Below are 18,748 nucleotides of genomic sequence, written 5' to 3'. Positions count from 1 at the left end.
CCTGCAACTGTGCTCCGCGGGCCACTCCCTGCTACAATTGGGTGGCTTTACTAGGCCATTTCAGAGGGCAGTTAAGAGACAACTGTAATGTATTTGCTTCATGGGATCTTTGCTTCAGAATTCACAGCAACACTGAGAGCTATTAAGAACTAATTGGTTTATTAGCAAAAGGTTTAACAATCACACCGCACATTACCGGTTCATCCACCGGACTCACAACCACCTGCCCCATCGGGGAACCCCCGAACCCAACTGGCTGGGGTTTTATTGAGCACTTCTTCACACAAAGGCCAGTGGAAATCTGGAATTCGTTCTCCCAAAAGGCTGTTGAGGCAGTGGGGCGACAGGGCGGTCAATTGAAAATGTTCAAATCTGAGATTGTTCGGTTTTTGTTGGGTAAGGGTATTAAGATTTGCGGAATCAAGGCGTGTAGATGGAGTTAAGATATAGATCAGCCATATTGAATTGGCAGAAAGCAGGCTCGAGGGGCTGAACGGTCTCCTCCTGTTCCTATGAAACCATTAACAATACACTGCAGCCGAGTAACTAAATCACTGGTGATGTTAGATCCATGTTAGTGACATCCTGTCCAAGGCCACTTTCTTGTTTCAGTGCTCCAATGATAGTATCGTCTCTGGCCATAATTCCCAAAGTGAGCTCTTAATTCTGGTCATAAGAACAAAAGAAATAGGAGCAGGAGTCGGCCATTCGGCCCCTCGAGCCTGCTCCGCCATTCAATGAGATCACGGCTGATCTGATCAGTTTCCCGCCCGCTCCCCATAACCCCTTATCATTTAAGAAACTGTCTATCTCTGTCTTAAATTTATTCAATGTCGGCCAATCACGGCTGATCTTCGACCTCACTCCACTTTCCCGCCCGAAGTGACGTGTGAAATGGGACGTTAGCACACAGGGCTGCAGACCTAATGTATGAAAGAGCACGCTCAGTTATGAGTTGAGAATGGGGAGATGGGTTTAGTGGTGCTGCATGTCGGGGCAAGAATGGAGGTACTTCAGCCTGCAATTCCCAACATGCAGACCTCCCCAATGTGAGCTGTGTTGCTGTGAGGTTTCATACAGACATGGCCAGCATTGACAGAGGCCACCTGCCTCTCCCTAGTGTTCAGATGGTGCATTCCATGGGGAGATCATGGATCGGAAACAAGTCATAATTAACCAACAGAAAGGAGCCAATTGCTACCTAATTAAATATGGAATGAAACAGTGCATTTCAAGATTTCCATTTCTGGGACCCCTTTGCAAATATCAACACACTTTCCGAGAACACTTTGCAAATGTCGAAACAACAACCTGTATTTATATAGCGCCTTTAACGTAGTGAAACGTCCCGAGGTGCTTCACAGGAGCATTACGAGATTAAAATTTGACACCAAGCCGCTTAAGGAGAAATTAGCGCAGGTGAGAGGTCGGTTTTAAGGAGCGTCTTGAAGGAGGAGAGAGAGGCGGAGAGGTTTAGGGAGGGAGTTCCAGAGCTTGGGGCCCAGGCAACAGAAGGCACGGCCACCGATGGTGGAGCGATTATAATCAGGGATGGTCAGGAGGGCAGAATTAGAGGAGCGCAGAGATCTCGGGGGATTGTGGGACTGGAGGAGATTACAGAGATAGGGAGGGGTGAGGGCCATGGAGGGATTTGTAAACAAGGATGGGAATTTTGAAATCGAGACGTTGCTTAACTGGAAGCCAATGTAGGTCAGCGAGCACAGGGGGTGATGGGTTAGGACACGGGCAGCCGTGTTTTAGATCACCTCTAGTTTACATAAGGTAAAATTGTGGGAGGCCAGCCATTCAATGCGTTGGAATAGTCAAGTCGAGAGATAGCAAAGGCATGAACGAGACACACTCCCAGGGACGCCCTTGAAAATATCGATACACTCCCGGGGACCCCCTGCAAATATCGACAGTCCCGGGAATCCCCTGCAAATATCAACATATGCCCGGGGACCCCCTGTAAATACCGACACACGCCCGGGGACCCCCTGTAAATACCGACACACGCCCGGGGACCCCCTGTAAACACTGACACATACCCGGGGACACCCTGTAAATAGTAACATACTCCCAGGAACCCCACGTGAATATCAACACATTCCTGGAGATTCTTTGTCTTATTTTCAAAAAGAAAGTGTCAGCTAACTAAAGGACAGAAGTGATATTGCAGAAAACATATTTTATTGGTATATAGAAAGAGAACTGCAACAGTGCAGTAACCTGACGAGGGAGAGAGAGTAATCTGTTGAGCTTTGGGGACTTGTGGAGGTTTCTGTCGCAGACCTATCTGGGCGTCCCACTTTGAAAATTTCTAAAATATAAGTAAAGCCAATTCAGCCCAAATAGTCCATTCTCTAAAACAAACCATGTATTACTGTTTGCAATATAATGTCCTGAGAGAGGTGAAAGGTCACAGGGAAAACTGCAAAAATGAGGGAACTTTAGGAAATTTCTCCTTGTTCTCAAACATAATCAAAATATCAATCTATTAACAGCTTTACGACAAATGTTGCACATGCCTGTCAGTAAATACTGTTCGACTCAATGTTAGGAGCTCCCTCCATAGCTCAGTGACGCGATACTGAGTTATACAGACGACAAAGGTTCAACTACTGCTCCATGCTGAGTTACAATGCGGTATCGGCCTTGGCTCATTGAGTCGCACCTTCACCTCTCACTCAAAGGTTGTTGGTTCAAATCCCACTTTATCCAGAGACTTTGAGCACAAAATCCAGGCTGACACTCCCAGTGCAGTACTGATGGAGCGCCGCACTGCCGGAGGGGCAGTACTGAGGGAGCCCCGCACTGTCGGAGGGGCAGTACTGAGGGAGTGCCGCACTGCTGGAGGGGCGGTACTGAGGGAGTGCCGCACTGTCGGAGGGGCAGTACTGAGGAGCCCCGCACTGTCGGAGGGGCAGTACTGAGGGAGCCCCGCACTGTCGGGGGGGCAGTACTGAGGGAGCACCGCACTGTCGGAGGGGCAGTACTGAGGGAGCCCCGCACTGTCGGAGGGGCAGTACTGAGGGAGCCCCGCACTGTCGGAGGGGCAGTACTGAGGGAGCACCGCACTGTCGGAGGGGCAGTACTGAGGGAGCCCCGCACTGTCGGAGGGGCAGTACTGAGGGAGCCCCGCACTGTCGGAGGGGCAGTACTGAGGGAGTCCCGCACTGTCAGAGGGGCAGTGCTGAGGGAGTGCCGCACTGTCAGAGGGGCAGTGCTGAGGGAGTGCCGCACTGTCGGAGGGGCAGTACTGAGGGAGCACCGCACTGTCGGAGGGGCAGTACTGAGGGAGCCCCGCACTGTCGGAGAGGCAGTACTGAGGGAGCGCCGTACTGTCAGAGGTGCCGTTTTTCGATGAGACATTAAACCGAGGCCCCCTGCCCTCTCAGGTGGACACAAAAGATCCCCTGACACGTTTTCCAAGAAGAGCAGGGGAGTTATCCCTGTGACCTAACGGATATTTATCCCAACATCACTAAAATGGATCAAATTGTCAGATGCTGTTTGGGGGAGCTTGCTCTGTGCGAATTGGTTGCGTTTCCTACATTACAACAGTGACGGTACTTCATTAAGTGTGAAACACTTTGGGATGTCCTGAGGTTGTGAAAGGCGCTATATAAATGCAAGTTCTTTCTTTTAAACTGTTCTCAGTTGGGGCAATGTCGGAGGAGTGTGTTATAATTGAGCAAAGCGGTCCGAGAGGGAGAGAAAATGTTAGCAATAGCTTCTGGCCTTGCATTGTGTGTGTGTGTGTGTGAGCGAGAGCGTGAATGTGAGTGGATGAGTGTGTGTCTCTAAGAGAGAGCGAGAGTGCGAGTGTCTGTGAGAGAGCGAGCATGAATGCAAGTATGAGTATGTGTCTGAGAGTTTGTGAGAGAGCAAGTGTTATAGCGCGAGTACGTGTGTCTGTGAGAGTGTGAGTGTCAGAGCGAGAGTGTGAGTATGTGTATCTGTAAGAGTGAAAGTGTGTGTGTGAGGGAATGAGAGTTCGAGTGCGAGTGTGTCTGAGAGAATGTGGCGCAAGTGTGTGTGTCTGTAAGTGTGTGAGTGTGTGTGTCTGTGAGAGAGTGTGTGTGTCTGTGAGAGAGCAAGTGTGTGTGTCTGTGAGAGAGTGTGTGTGTCTGTGAGAGAGCGAGTGTGTGTGTCTGTGAGAGTGTGTGTGTCTGTGAGAGAGTGTGTGTGTCTGTGAGAGAGCAAGTGTGTGTGTCTGTGAGAGTGTGAGTGTGTGTGTCTGTGAGAGAGCAAGTGTGTGTGTCTGTGAGAGTGTGAGTGTGTGTGTCTGTGAGTGTGTGTATCTGTGAGAGTGTGAGTGTGTGTGTCTGTGAGAGTGTGTGTATCTGTGAGAGAGCGAGTGTGTGTGTCTGTGAGAGAGCGAGTGTGTGTGTCTGTGAGAGTGTGAGTGTGTGTGTCTGTGAGAGAGCGAGTGTGTGTGTCTGTGAGAGAGCGAGTGTGTGTGTTTGTGAGAGTGTGTGTGTCTGTGAGAGTGAGAGTGTGTGTGTCTGTGAGAGAGCGAGTGTGTGTGTCTGTGAGAGAGCGAGTGTGTGTGTCTGTGAGAGAGCGAGTGTGTGTCTGTGAGAGAGCGAGTGTGTGTGTCTGTGAGATTGTGAGTGTGTGTGTCTGTGAGAGAGCGAGTGTGTCTGTCTGTGAGAGCGTGTGTGTGTCTGTGAGAGAGCGAGTGTGTGTGTCTGTGAGAGTGTGAGTGTGTGTGTCTGTGAGAGAGCGAGTGTGTGTGTTTGTGAGAGTGTGAGTGTGTGTCTGTGAGAGAGCGAGTGCGTGTGTCTGTGAGAGAGCGAGTGTGTGTCTGTGAGAGAGCGAGTGTGTGTCTGTGAGAGAGCGAGTGTGTGTCTGTGAGAGAGCGAGTGTGTGTGTCTGTGAGAGAGCGAGTGTGTGTGTGTGTCTGTGAGAGAGCGCGTGTGTGTCTGAGAGTGAACTAGAGTGTGAGTGTGTGTGTCTGTGAAAGAGCGAGTGTGTGTCTGAGAGTGAGTAAGAATGCGAGTGTACGTGTATCTGTGATAGAGTGTGAGTGTGTGTTTGTGAGAGAATGAGAGCTCGAGTGCGAGTGTGCCTGTGAGAGAGCGAGTGTATGCACATCAGGTGAAGATGTTATCTGGTTCGAATATGATGTCCTTTTCCCTTTCCCCAAAGTTATACAGCTCAACTCAGTCTGCAGCTCCTCCGACCGTCACTGAATAGCTTGAGGCTCACAGCCGAGAGTCTGGGTTGTGAAGTGCCCACCTGGCCAGGTCATTGGGCCAGAATTAGCTGGAGTGGGGCATCTCGTGGCCTGCCTGCTCAGTGAGACCTTTCCCCTCACCCTGCAGCTCGGAAATATTTTGCGGTGGGCCGCAAATTGCGGGAAGTGCAAGTTGATCATTTCCCAGCAAATTTCTAGACCACAGTCACCCATGCAGCACCTTCGGGGGAGGAGGGAAGATTAAAAAATGCCAGTTTTACTCTGTAATTTTGAATAAATAATGAATCTTGTATTTCTGAATCGCTCGGGCACAGACATTGATATTGGAACAACGGTTGACCTCTACAAAAACCTGGCTCACTTCGCGCCTGAGATAAAGACCTGTGTTGATGCCTGCAACTTTATCGCCGAAAGCACTAAAGAACAGAATGACATTGGTTCTGTGAGTATGCGCAGGGCTGGAACTGGGTTACAAGACTGTAATTGTGGGACCGAGCCCCACTCCAGAGACTTGAGCACAGATCTAGGCCGACACTCCCAGTGCCAGTGCTGAGGGAGTGCTGCACTGTTGGAGGGGCAGTACTGAGGGAGCACCGCACTGTCGGAGGGGCAGTACTGAGGGAGCGCCGCACTGTCGGGGGGACAGTGCTGAGGGAGCGCCGCACTGTCGGAGGGGCGGTACTGAGGGAGCGCCGCACTGTCGGAGGGGCAGTACTGAGGGAGCGCCGCACTGTCGGAGGGGCAGTACTGAGGGAGCGCCGCACTGTCGGAGGGGTAGTACTGAGGGAGCGCCGCACTGTCGGAGGGACAGTGCTGAGGGAGCGCCGCATTGTCGGAGGGGCGGTACTGAGGGAGTGCTGCACTGTCGGAGGGGCGGTACTGAGGGAGTGCTGCACTGTCAGAGAGGCAGTATTGAGGGAGTGCTGCACTGTCGGAGGGGCGGTACTGAGGGAGTGCTGCACTGTCGGAGGGGCAGTACTGAGGGAGCGCCGTACTGTCGGAGGGGCAGTACTGAGGGAGCGCCGCACTGTCGGAGGGACAGTGCTGAGGGAGCGCCGCACTGTCGGAGGGGCGGTACTGAGGGAGCGCCGCACTGTCGGAGGGGCAGTACTGAGGGAGCGCCGCACTGTCGGAGGGGCAGTACTGAGGGAGCGCCGCACTGTCGGAGGGGCAGTACTGAGGGAGCGCCGCACTGTCGGAGGGACAGTGCTGAGGGAGCGCCGCATTGTCGGAGGGGCGGTACTGAGGGAGTGCTGCACTGTCGGAGGGGCGGTACTGAGGGAGTGCTGCACTGTCGGAGGGGCAGTATTGAGGGAGTGCTGCACTGTCGGAGGGGCGGTACTGAGGGAGTGCTGCACTGTCGGAGGGGCAGTACTGAGGGAGCGCCGTACTGTCGGAGGGGCAGTACTGAGGGAACGCTGCACTGTCGGAGGGGCAGTATTGAGGGAGTGCTGCACTGTCGGAGGGGCAGTATTGAGGGAGTGCTGCACTGTCGGAGGGGCGGTGCTGAGGGAGTGCTGCACTGTCGGAGGGGCAGTACTGAGGGAGCGCCGTACTGTCGGAGGGGCGGTGCTGAGGGAGCGCCGCACTGTCGGAGGGGCAGTACTGAGGGAGTGCCGCATTGTCGGAGGGACTGTACTGAGGGAGTGCCGCACTGTCGGAGGGGCAGTACTGAGGGAACGCCTCACTGTCGGAGGGGCGGTACTGAGGGAGTGCCGCATTGTCGGAGGGACTGTACTGAGGGAGTGCCGCACTGTCGGAGGGGCAGTACTGAGGGAGCGCCGCGCTGTCGGAGGGGCAGTACTGAGGGAGCGCCGCACTGTTGGAGGGGCAGTACTGAGGGAGTGCCGCACTGTCGGAGGGACTGTATTGAGGGAGCACCGCACTGTCGGAGGGGCAGTGCTGAGGGAGTGCCGCACTGTCGGAGGGGCAGTATTGAGGGAGTGCTGCACTGTCGGAGGGGCAGTGCTGAGGGAGTGCTGCACTGTCGGAGGGGCGGTGCTGAGGGAGTGCCGCACTGTCGGAGGGGCGGTGCTGAGAGAGCGCTGCACTGTCGGAGGGGCAGTACTGAAGGAGCGCTGCACTGTCGGAGGTACTGTCTTTTGGATGGGACATTAAACTGAGACCTGGTCTGCTCTCTGGAACTCCCTCCTAAACCTCTCTCTTTCCACCTCCTTAAAACGAATCTCTTTGACCAAGCTTGTCGTCACCTGTCGTAATATCTCGTGTTGTGGCTCGGTGTCAGGTTGTGTCAGGCAAAGCTCCTGTGAAGCGCCTTCGGACATTTTACTCTGTTAAAGGCACTAGATGCAAGTTGTTGTTGTAATTTACAAGTGTGTGTCAGCCGTGGTTCACACTAGCCTCTTGAGTCAGGAGGTTGTGGGTTCAACTCCCACTGCAGAGACTCGAGCACAAAAATCTAGCAGACGAGTTTAACTCTGTCACGTTGTGCTGATGCAAATGACCCTTTTGTCAGGTTTTGTATTCTGGGATTTCCGTAAGGGTTTCTAAATACCGAGTGCCCTGTTACACAGTTCTTTGACGTCAGGATTTATAAGAACAAAAGACACAACAACTCCCGAGTTCACACAACACTCAAACTCCCGACTCACATTCACACAACACACAGTTGTTGGCTCAACCAAGATGTGTTTGTTTTATGGAACATACACACAATCACCTCCCTGGTATAAACCACTATATCGGGATGTTGATTTGTCTTTAAGTCTGTCTGTGGAGTTTTTTTTCAAGTGGCACTGGTTAGTTTGAGATTGGTTTGAATTAATTGGAGTTATTGAAGTTAATTAACCTGTTAAAACCAGACTTTTATTATGGCCATGGTGAAATTCTGGTTGGTTTAAATTGTGTGAAAAGCCTCTAGTTCTGAACATGAGGCAACCACAAATATTGGTATTTAAAAAATAAAATTGCGGATCAATTTCAAGAATGTGTGACCAGGGGAGAAAAAGGGAGGGACTGTGGGAATATCATGGAGTACAGAATCATTGTAATGTGCAACGGGGACTAGATATTTAGAAACCCTTACAGTCTCGAAATGCATACGTACTCACAGATCTACATTGCTGACACTATGTCAGGATACGCTGTCTCATAAGGAGAAAAAAAGAAAGATTTGCATTTATATAGCACCTTTCTCGACCCCAGGATGTCCCAAAGCGCTTCGCAACCAATGACGTGCTTTTGATGGAAGGACAGAAACATTATACTACGTAATGTAGCATTCTGCAGCTGAAGTGTCTGTTTAAGTCTAATTGTTGTTAAGTAAGCACTGGGTGAGTTCACAAGCAAGTCCTGCAGACTTTATGGAATTAGTGTTGGCGTATGGAACTCGCTTAATTCAGCTTCTGAAATGTTTCGTTCATTCGATACATTGAAAAAAATGTGGTTGGCATCATTAGAGACAGACACACACACACAGATGCTGAGAGGATGTTTCCCCCCGGGCTAGGGAGTCTAGAACCAGGGGTCACAGTCTCAGGATAAGGGGTCGGACATTTAGGACGGAGAGGAGGAATTTCTTCACTCAGAGGGGGGTGAATCTCTGGAATTCTCTGCCCCAGAGGGCCATGGAGGCTCAGTCGTTGAGTATATTCAAGGCTGAGAGCGATAGATTTTTGGACTCTCGGGGAATCAAGGGATCGGGCGGGAAAGTGGAGTTAAGTTCGCTAATCAGCCGTGATCTTCATGAATGGCGGAACAGGCTCAAGGGGCCGAATGGCTGACTCCTGCTCCTGTTTCTTATGTTCTTAAAACCAGCAGGAAATGTGTGTGGACCGATACTTTTCATCTAACTAGATCGCTATATTAGCATTTAGTGTGCTCGCAAAAACAGCTGGGTCCAGCTGAAGTGAATCCCCTTCTCCCCACCCCACCACGGCTGAATTTACAGTCACACCATTTCTGTTCTATTCTTTCAGGAAAACGAAAACTGGATTCTGATCGGAAAAGTTATCGACAAAGCCTGTTTCTGGATTGCACTTCTCCTCATCGCTATTGGCACTCTGGTAATCTTCCTCATGGGGCACTTCAACCAAGCACCTGAATTCCCCTTCGCAGGAGACCGCAAGAAATATGCCCCAGAATAACACGCAGCGTACTTCGAACCCCTTTCCTTCCTAATTCTGACTGGGAACCCGAAACATTTTTTGATCTCTGTTTAATTTTTTTAATCCTTTTGAAATAAATGTATTACTCCTACAGCTGTTCACCAGCGGTAAGTCCCAATGCAGATCCCGGGGTGGGAGTCAAAAAGAGATCTTCCTCCCCCTTCCTCCAGGTAATACCATTGCCGATCTTGTACTCTCCCTAACTCAGTGTCGGCTCTGGCTCAGTGGGCAGCACTCTCTCTCGCCTCTGAGTCAGAAGGTTGTGGGGTCAAGTCCCACTCCAGGAACTTGAGCACAGAAATCCAGGCTGACACTCCCAGTGCAGTACTGAGGGAGCACTGCACTGTCGGAGGGGCGGTACTGAGGGAGCGCCGCACTGTCGGAGGGGCAGTGCTGAGGGAGCCCCGCACTTTCGGAGGGGCAGTACTGAGGGAGCGCCGCACTGTCGGAGGGGCAGTGCTGAGGGAGCGCTGCTCTGTCGGAGGGGCAGTACTGAGGGAGCGCCGCTCTGTCGGAGGGGCAGTACTGAGGGAGCGCCGCACTGTCGGAAGGGCAGTACTGAGGGAGCGCCGCACTGTCGGAGGGGCAGTACTGAGGGAGCGCCGCACTGTCGGAGGGGCAGTACTGAGGGAGCGCCGCTCTGTCGGAGGGGCAGTACTGAGGGAGTGCCGCACTGTCGGAGAGGCAGTACTGAGGGAGCGCCGCACTGTCGGAGAGGCAGTGCTGAGGGAGCGCCGCACTGTCGGAGGGGCGGCACTGAGGGAGCGCCGCACTGTCGGAGGGGCGGTACTGAGGGAGTGCTGCACTGTCGGAGGGGCAGTACTGAGGGAGCGCCGCACTGTCGGAGGGGCAGTACTGAGGGAGTGCCGCACTGTCGGAGGGGCAGTACTGAGGGAGCCCCGCACTGTCGGAGGGGCGGTACTGAGGGAGCGCCGCACTGTCAGAGGGGCGGTACTGAGGGAGCGCCACTCTGTCGGAGGGGCAGTACTGAGGGAGTGCCGCACTGTCGGAGGGGCCGTCTTTCGGTTGGGACGTTGAAACGAGGCCCCATCTCGGGTCGACGTAAAAGATCTCACGTCACTATTCTGAAGAAGAGCAGGGAGGTTTTCCCCGGTGTCCTGGGGCTGATATTTATCCCTCAACCAACATAACAAAAACAGATTATCCAGGTCATTATCACATCGCTGTGTGTGGGAGCTTGCTGTGCGCAAATTGGCGTTTCCCACATTACAACGGTGACTACACTCCAAAAGTATGAGACATCCGGTAATCATGAAAGTCGCTATATAAATGTAAGTCTTTTCATGGTAGGAGCAGCAATGTGTCTGAACTGCGTAACTCAGTGGAGTTTGAGGGGGGGGGAAATCTGCGCAGTGTTTCTTGATTACCTAAAATATTTGACACTACCCTTTAAATGGCAGAACAGTTTTCACCCTCAGCCCATCTGTTAAAAAAAAAAATCAAAGATGAATTATTTTTCATTTCCCTACTGGTAGTGAGCACTTTAATTCTGCATTGGTCGCGGGTCAGTAAGCAGACACCAGGTGTTTGCTGTTCTGTTGCCAAATCACGTTTATTTGTTCATTCATTAACTCAGCTGGCCCATACTGCAAGGGCTGTTATTAGGCATAGTTACAGTATTGCTATTAATAAGATCGATATCTTACTTTCAGACAATGTTGTGCGATTTGCAAAGGTTATTTCCCACTAACTTCTTTGCGCCATCAAAGAAACATAAGAAAAGTAAAGTAAATAGATTTAAATAATATAAACTGTTCCCGGGGGCAGGAGGGTGGGTAACCAGAGGGTCACAGATTGACGATAATCGACGATGGAACCAGAGGGGGAGATGGGGAGAATGTTTTTACGCAGCGAGTTGTTGTGATCGGGAACGCGCTGCCTGAAAGGGCGGTGGGAGCAGATTCAATAGTAACTTTCAAACCGGGAATTGGATAAATACTTGACGGGGAAACATTCACCGGGCTGTGGGGAAAGGGCAGGGGGGAGTGGGACTGATTGGATCGCTCGCTCACAGAGCCGGCACAGGCTCGATGGGCTGAATGGCTTCTTTCTGTTCTTGTATCATTCTACGGTCCTGCCCCGCACAGCTCAAAAAATTCTCCACTCAGAAGCAAACGCATTGCTGGCTGTTTATTTTTTGACAAGGCAGTTTAATGTTGGCGCGATGGTTTCTGGAGAGTGACTCTATACCTGTCCCCCAACACGTTCACACTTAGTGCCAGGCAGCGATGGAGCTGGAAACTGCGGCTCAGAAAACCCACAGAGATGTGAGTCACCATTCCTGCGGAAAAAGATCCGACAGACCCTTATGTTTCTAACCTCAACTGATGGCGAGGGAACCCCACAGAGGCACAACAGTGTGTCGACAGTTCAAGTGGAAGATTTCACACACCCTGTATTATTAAAATCCCTGTGACCACACTGTGCTGCACAGGACTTTATTCGGAAGTCGAATTGCATGAATTCTGTTTATAATTAAGTCATCTTATATTTGTAATAAAGGTTTCAACAACTCACTTGCTTTATTCGTTTACCTGATTATAACGTGTTTGAAATTATGAGGGGTTTCGATAGAGTATATTCTTGCTATTGAGGGAGTGCAGCAAAGGTTCACCAGACTGATTCCCGGGATGGCAGGACTGACATATGAAGAAAGACTGGATCGACTAGGCTTATATTCACTGGAATTTAGAAGAATGAGAGGGGGTCTCATAGAAACATATAAAATTCTGACGGGACTGGACAGGTTATATGCAGGAAGAATGTTCCCAATGTTGGGGAGTTCCAGAACCAGGGGTCACAGTCGAAGGATAAGGGGTAAGCCATTTAGGACCGAGATGAGGAGAAACTTCTTCACCCAGAGAGTGGTGAACATGTGGAATTCTCTACCACAGAGAGTTGAGGCCAATTCACTAAATATATTCAAGAGGGAGTTAGATGTGGCCCTTACGGCTATCGGGATCAAGGGGTATGGAGAGAAAGCAGAAATGGGGTACTGAAGTTGCATGATCAGCCATGATCATATTGAATGGCGGTGCAGGCTCGAAGGGCCGAATGGCCTACTCCTGCACCTATTTTCTATGTTTCTATCTCTGGGGAGAAACTGTTTTCAGTGGCAGGGAGGTTGGTAACCAGAGGAGATAGATTTAAAATGGAGGGGGAGATGAGGAGAATTTTTTAAGGTAGCTATTTGTGATCTAGAACCCGCTGCCTGAAAGGGTGGTGGAAGCAGATTCAAAAGGGAATTGAATATATAACTTAAAAGGAAAAATGTGCAGGGCTGTGGGGAAAGAGCGGGGGGGATTGGGACTAATTGGATAGCTCTTCGAAGACATGATGGGCCGAATGGCCTCCTCTGTGCTGTGTGAGACTAATAAAGTGAAAGTTAAACACATAAAGAACCCTTAGGATGCGAGCAAGACATTGCCAATCAATCGCGTAGTTTGGGACTGGAGTTGTGTATAGGCCAGACTGGATAGGGATGGCAGCTTCCTTACCCTGAAGAAATTAGTGAATGAGTTGCATTCCTACCACAATCCGGGAGTTTTCATGGTGCCAGCTCACAGATAAGCAGAGTTGTGAATTGCTACGGTTGGATTAGAACTCGTCATTTTTTCCCAAACTACGCGATTGATTGGCAATGTCTTGCACACATCCTAAGGGTTCTTTATGTGTTTAACTTTCTCTTTATTCATCTCATACAGTACAGAAGAGGCCATTCGGCCCATCATGTCTTCGAAGAGCTATCCAATTAGTCCCACTCCCCTCCCCGCTCTTTCCCCACAGCCCTGCACATTTTACAATGCAAATTTTACAGTGGGTTAAACACTCAGCTCAAACCCAATCCAGACTGACATAGAGGGACTCTGTATCTAACCCCGTGCTGTACCTGCCCTGGGAGTGTTTGATGGGGCAGTGTAGAGGGAGCTTTACTCTGTATCTAACCTGTGCTGTACCTGCCCTGGGAGTGTTTGATGGGGCAGTGTAGAGGGAGCTTTACTCTGTATCTAACCTGTGCTGTACCTGCCCTGGGAGTGTTTGATGGGACAGTGTAGAGGGAGCTTTACTCTGTATCTAACCCCCTGTACCTGCCCTGGGAGTGTTTGATGGGGACAGTGTAGAGGGAGCTTTACTCTGTATCTAACCCCGTGCTGTACCTGCTCTGGGAGTATTTGATGGGACAGTGTAGAGGGAGCTTTACTCTGTATCTAACCCCGTGCTGTACCTGCCCTGGGAGTGTTTGATGGGACAGTGTAGAGGGAGCTTTACTTTGTATCTAACACCGTGCTGTACCTGCTCTGGGAGTATTTGATGGGACAGTGTAGAGGGAGCTTTACTCTGTATCTAACCTGTGCTGTACCTGCCCTGGGAGTGTTTGATGGGACAGTGTAGAGGGAGCTTTACTCTGTATCTAACACCGTGCTGTACCTGCTCTGGGAGTATTTGATGGGACAGTGTAGAGGGAGCTTTACTCTGTATCTAACCTGTGCTGTACCTGCCCTGGGAGTGTTTGATGGGACAGTGTAGAGGGAGCTTTACTCTGTATCTAACCCCCTGTACCTGCCCTGGGAGTGTTTGATGGGACAGTGTAGAGGGAGCTTTACTCTACATCTCACCTCAATTCTCAATCTGTACCTTTCACTTCTTCCCTAATCTTTCCTCAAAACGATGTAAAATTCAATCAAAAGCTTTAACTTTTTTTCCCCATGAGCAAACATCCTTCAGGTTTTCGGATGTTAGTTGAAGCTGACATAGACACGATCAAACGTTACAGTCCCCATTACAAAAACTGTCCCAAGTGCTTTGGTAAGATGACGTTACCAAGAATGAGTTTATTTTACACTTTAGAGCAGCGTAGACTTAGAGGTGATCTGATTAAGATTTATAAGATAATGAAGGGAATAGATTGTGTTCCAGTTGACAGTTTTGTTTCAATTAAATAGGTTAGAGCGAACCAAAAGGTCACAAATTGAAGTTGTATTTGGCTAGATCTAGGTCAGAAGCTGGTTATTTTCCCAGAGAATAGTGGACCTCTGGAACAGGCTGCTGTCACATACGGTGGATGCTGATTCGCTGAATTTCTTCAAGCGAGAGCTGGATCTGCTTCTGGCTGGGCCAGAGATCACCGCTTACAGAAGATCGGTATGGCAAGGAATTCAGGACCACAGTGATGTCCTGGACTAATTTCGATCATCTAGATGGGTCGAAGAGGAAATTTCATAAATATTTCCCCGCCGCCCCCAAATTGGCTTGGGTTTTTAAGAAATCTGTTTTCTTGCCTCTCTCAGGAGATCATATGATTCCGGGTGGGGTGGAGTGTATACAGAAACATAGAAAATAGGTGCAGGAGTAGGCCATTCGGCCATTCGAGCCTGCACCACCATTCAATAAGATCATGGCTGATCATTCTCTCAGTACCCCTTTCCTGCTTTCTCTCCATACCCCTTGATCCCTTTAGCCGTAAGGGCCACATCTAAATATCTAACTCTCACTTGAATATATCCAATGAACTGGCCTCAACAACTCTCTGCGGCAGGGAATTCCACAGGTTAACAACTCTCTGAGTGAAGAAGTTTCTCCTCATCTCAGTCCTAAATGGCCTACCCCTTATCCTTAGACTTTGTCCCCTGGTTCTGGACTTCCCCAACATCAGGAACATTCTTCCCGCATCTAACCTGTCCAGACCCGTTAGAATTTTATATGATCCCCTCTCATTCTTCCAAACTCCAGTGTATAAAGGCCCAGTTGATCCAGTCTCTCCTCATATGTCAGTCCAGCCATCCCAGGAATCAGTCTGGTGAACCTTCGCTGCACTCCCTCAATAGCAAGAATGTCCTTCCTCAGATTAGGAGACCAAAGCTGCACACAATATTCCAGGTGAGACCTCACTCAGGCCCTGTACAACTGTTGTAAGACCGCCCTGCTCCTATACTCAAATCCCCTAGCTATGAAGGCCAACATACCATTTGCCTTCTTCACTGCCTGCTGTACCTGCATGTCAACTTTCAATGACTGATGTACCATGACATCCAGGTCTCGTTGCACCTCCCCTTTTCCTAATCTGTCGCTATTCAGATAAAATTCTGCCTTCGTGTTTTTGCCCCCGAAATGGATAACCTCACATTTATCCACATTATACTGCATCTGCCATGCATTTGCCCACTCACCTAACCTGTCCAAGTCACCCTGCAGCCTCTTAGCATCCTCCTCACAGCTCACACTGCCACCCAGCTTAGTGCCATCCGCAAACTTGGAGATATTACACTCAATTCCTTCATCCAAATCATTAATGTATATTGTAAAGAGCTGGGGTCCCAGCACTGAGCCCTGCAGTACTCCACGAGTCACTGCCTCCCATTCCGAAAAGGACCCGTTTATCCCGACTCTCTGCTTCCTGTCTGCCAGTTCTCTATCCACGTCAGTACATTACCCCCAATACCATGCGCTTTGATTTTGCACACCAATCTCTTGTGCGGGACCTTGTCAAAAGCCTTTTGAAAGTCCAAATACACCACATCCACTGGTTCTCCCTTGTCCACTCTGCTGGTTACATCCTCAAAAAATTCCAGAAGATTCGTCAAGCATGATTTCCCTTTCATAAATCCATGCTGACTTGGACCAATCCTGTCACTGCTTTCCAAATGCACAGCTATTTCATCTTTAATAATTGATTCCAACATTTTCCCTACTACTGATGTCAGGCTAACCGGTCTATAATTACCCGCTTTCTCACTCCCTCCTTTTTAAAAAAGTGGTGTTACATTAGCTACCCTCCAGTCCATAGGAACTGATCCAGAGTCAATAGACTGTTGGAAAATGATCACCAATGCATCCACTATTTCTAGGGCCACTTCCTTAATGTTGTGATGCACAAAGTATGGCGATTGTGTGGGACAGGCTAAATGGACCAGAGGGTCTATCGTTGTCCGTATGTTCAGGAAAAGGAGTTGCATCATATCAGCATTTAGTTCAAATATATTATTTATCCCAACGAGCCACATTTCAGTAGTTTTTGATTCCGAGATAAGAATCATGCTTTCTTTGATCAGGAACAGCTGCTCAGCTCTGTGAAAGGACTTGGTATTCAATTGGAGTATAAAAAGCATGCAAGATATTTAACCCAATAAAATAAGAATTGGCACTGCTTTAGTTACACAATTCATTTAAGATTAGAGTGTTGATGTCCTTTCCCTGTTACTACTCAATGCTATATCGTGTTGGCAAAAAGAAAAGCATCAGTTTATCTATTACTGTTGTGGCTGACTTACTGTGTTCCGATCTGTTTAATGTTCTGGTCATAGATCTGAGTGTCTATGCCTTTGTTACCTCTAGACTTGACTATTCCAACACACTCCTCCATTCTACCTGACGTAAACGAGAGGTGATCCAAAACTCGGCTGCCCCGTGTCCTAACTCGCACCGAGTCCCGCTCACCCATCACCCCCTGTGCTCGCTGCCCCGTATTCTAACTCACACCGAGTCCCGCTCACCCATCACCCCCTGTGCTCGCTGCCCCGTGTTCTAACTCGCACCCAGTCCCGCTCACCCATCACCCCCTGTGCTCGCTGCCCCGTGTCCTAACTCACACCGAGTCCCGCTCACCCATCACCCCCTGTCCTAACCCGCACCCAGTCCCGCTCACCCATCACCCCCTGTGCTCGCTGCCCTGTGTCCTAACTTGCACCCAGTCCCGCTCACCCATTACCCCCTGTGCTCGCTGACCTACATTGACTTCAGGTTAAGCAACGCATCAATTTCAAAATTCTCATCCCTCCATGGCCCTCGCCCCTTCCTATCTCTGTAATCTCCTCCAGCCCCACAACCCCCGAGATATCTGCACTCCTCTAATTCTGCCCTCCTGATTATAATCGCTCCACCATCGGTGGCTGTGCCTTCTGTTGCCTGGGCCCCAAGCTCTGGAACTCCCTCCCTAAACCTCTCCGCCTCTCTTTCCTCCTTCAAGACGCACCTTAAAACCGACCTCTCTGACTAAACATGCGCTAATTTCTACTTATGTGGGTTGGTGTCAAATTTTTATCGCATAATACCCCCTGGACGTTTCACGATGTTAAAAGCGCTATACAAATGTTATTGTTGTTGTAGTAGAGAATATCTCCGCAAGATCCTGCAAATCCCCTGGGAGGATAGACACACCAACGTTAGTGTCCTCGACCAGGCCAACATCCCCAGCATCGAAGCACTGACCACACTCGACCAGCTCCGCTGGGCAGGGCCACATTGTTCACATGCCAGACACGAGACTCCCAAAGCAAGCGCTCTACTCGGAACTCCTTCACGGCAAACGAGCCAAAGGTGGGCAGAGGAAACGTTACAAGGGACCACCCTCAAAGCCTCCCTGATAAAGTGCAACATCCCCACCGACACCTGGAAGTCCCTGGCCAAAGACCGCCCTAAGTGGAGGAAGTGCATCCGGGAGGGTGCTGAGCACCTCGAGTCTCGTCGCCGAGAGCATGCAGAAACCAAGCGCAGGCAGCGGAAGGAGCGTGCGGCAAACCTGTCCCACCCTCCCCTTCCCTCAACCACTGTCTGTCCCACCTGTGACAGGGACTGTGGCTCTCATATTGGACTGTTCAGCCACCTAAGAATTCATGTTAAGAGTGGAAGCAAGTCTTCCTCGATTCCGAGGGACTGTCCATGATGATGATGATAAGTAGAAGGTGCTCGCTAGCTCTGGGTTCTGTGACTGTGTAAACCACAATCAGTGAGTGAATGAATGAATGGGCAGAATTCGTTTCCTCCCAGGCGTCTCCATGGTTTCTGCCCTTGTAGGAGCATCACGGAGCCTGTAGACAGCTTAAATCCACATTACCAGTCGCTGTCAATGATCTAAATCCGCAGATTTTGGTACTCCGACTTAGGATTTATCTACCAATGGGGCAACAGTGCTAAAAACCACCCGAACCAAACCTTTGAGCATTCAGAATAATAAAAAGAAACAATTGATTGACCAGGGCAAGCTTACAACTTTCTAAGAACTTTATATAGCGCCTTTCACAATTTCCCAAAGTGTTTCACAATCAATGAAGTATTTCTTGGAGTGTGGTCACTGTTGTAATGTGGGAAACGCCAATTTGCGCACAGCAAGCTCCCACACACAACAATGACCAGATCATCGTTTTTTTTGGTGATGTTGATTGAGGGATAAATACCAGCCCCAGGACACTGGGAGATAACTCCCCTGCTATTCTTCAAAAGAGTGCCGTGGGATCTTTTTTAATATATACTCAAGAGCAGACGGTGCCTCGCTTTAACGTCTCCTTCTACTAAATTGAATATGTATCTCCAACGTGCATCATCATTTCAAGGGTAGGAAGCAAAATGCTCCCAGGTAGGTAACGAAACTGGGAGATGCTGCACTGATGGGTCCCAAGCTTCA

General features: G+C 50.0%; 2 protein-coding genes across 5 annotated transcripts in view; one reads left to right on the top strand and one right to left on the bottom strand.

The window, feature by feature from the left end:
* Nucleotides 1-10,090, top strand: part of chrne (cholinergic receptor, nicotinic, epsilon) — a 42,947-nt gene extending 32,857 nt beyond the window's left edge. The window contains exons 10-11 of one of the 4 annotated variants that reach the window (XM_070863221.1): nucleotides 5,518-5,645; nucleotides 9,142-10,088. In XM_070863221.1, coding sequence (XP_070719322.1) covers nucleotides 5,518-5,645; nucleotides 9,142-9,309 — 296 coding nt within the window. In that variant the 3' untranslated portion in view covers nucleotides 9,310-10,088. Of the gene's footprint in view, nucleotides 1-5,517; nucleotides 5,646-9,141 lie in introns of all 4 variants that reach the window. The other 3 variants (XM_070863220.1, XM_070863223.1, XM_070863222.1) reach the window with 3 other exon arrangements.
* LOC139232721 (eukaryotic translation initiation factor 4E type 2-like) overlaps nucleotides 1-18,748 on the bottom strand; it is a 104,446-nt gene that overhangs the window by 45,506 nt on the left and 40,192 nt on the right. The gene's annotated exons all lie outside the window — the stretch shown is intronic.

Source organism: Pristiophorus japonicus, chromosome 20 (assembly GCF_044704955.1).
Source record: "Pristiophorus japonicus isolate sPriJap1 chromosome 20, sPriJap1.hap1, whole genome shotgun sequence".
NCBI lineage: Eukaryota > Metazoa > Chordata > Chondrichthyes > Pristiophoridae > Pristiophorus > Pristiophorus japonicus.
This window is presented reverse-complemented; position numbering and strand designations above follow the sequence as displayed.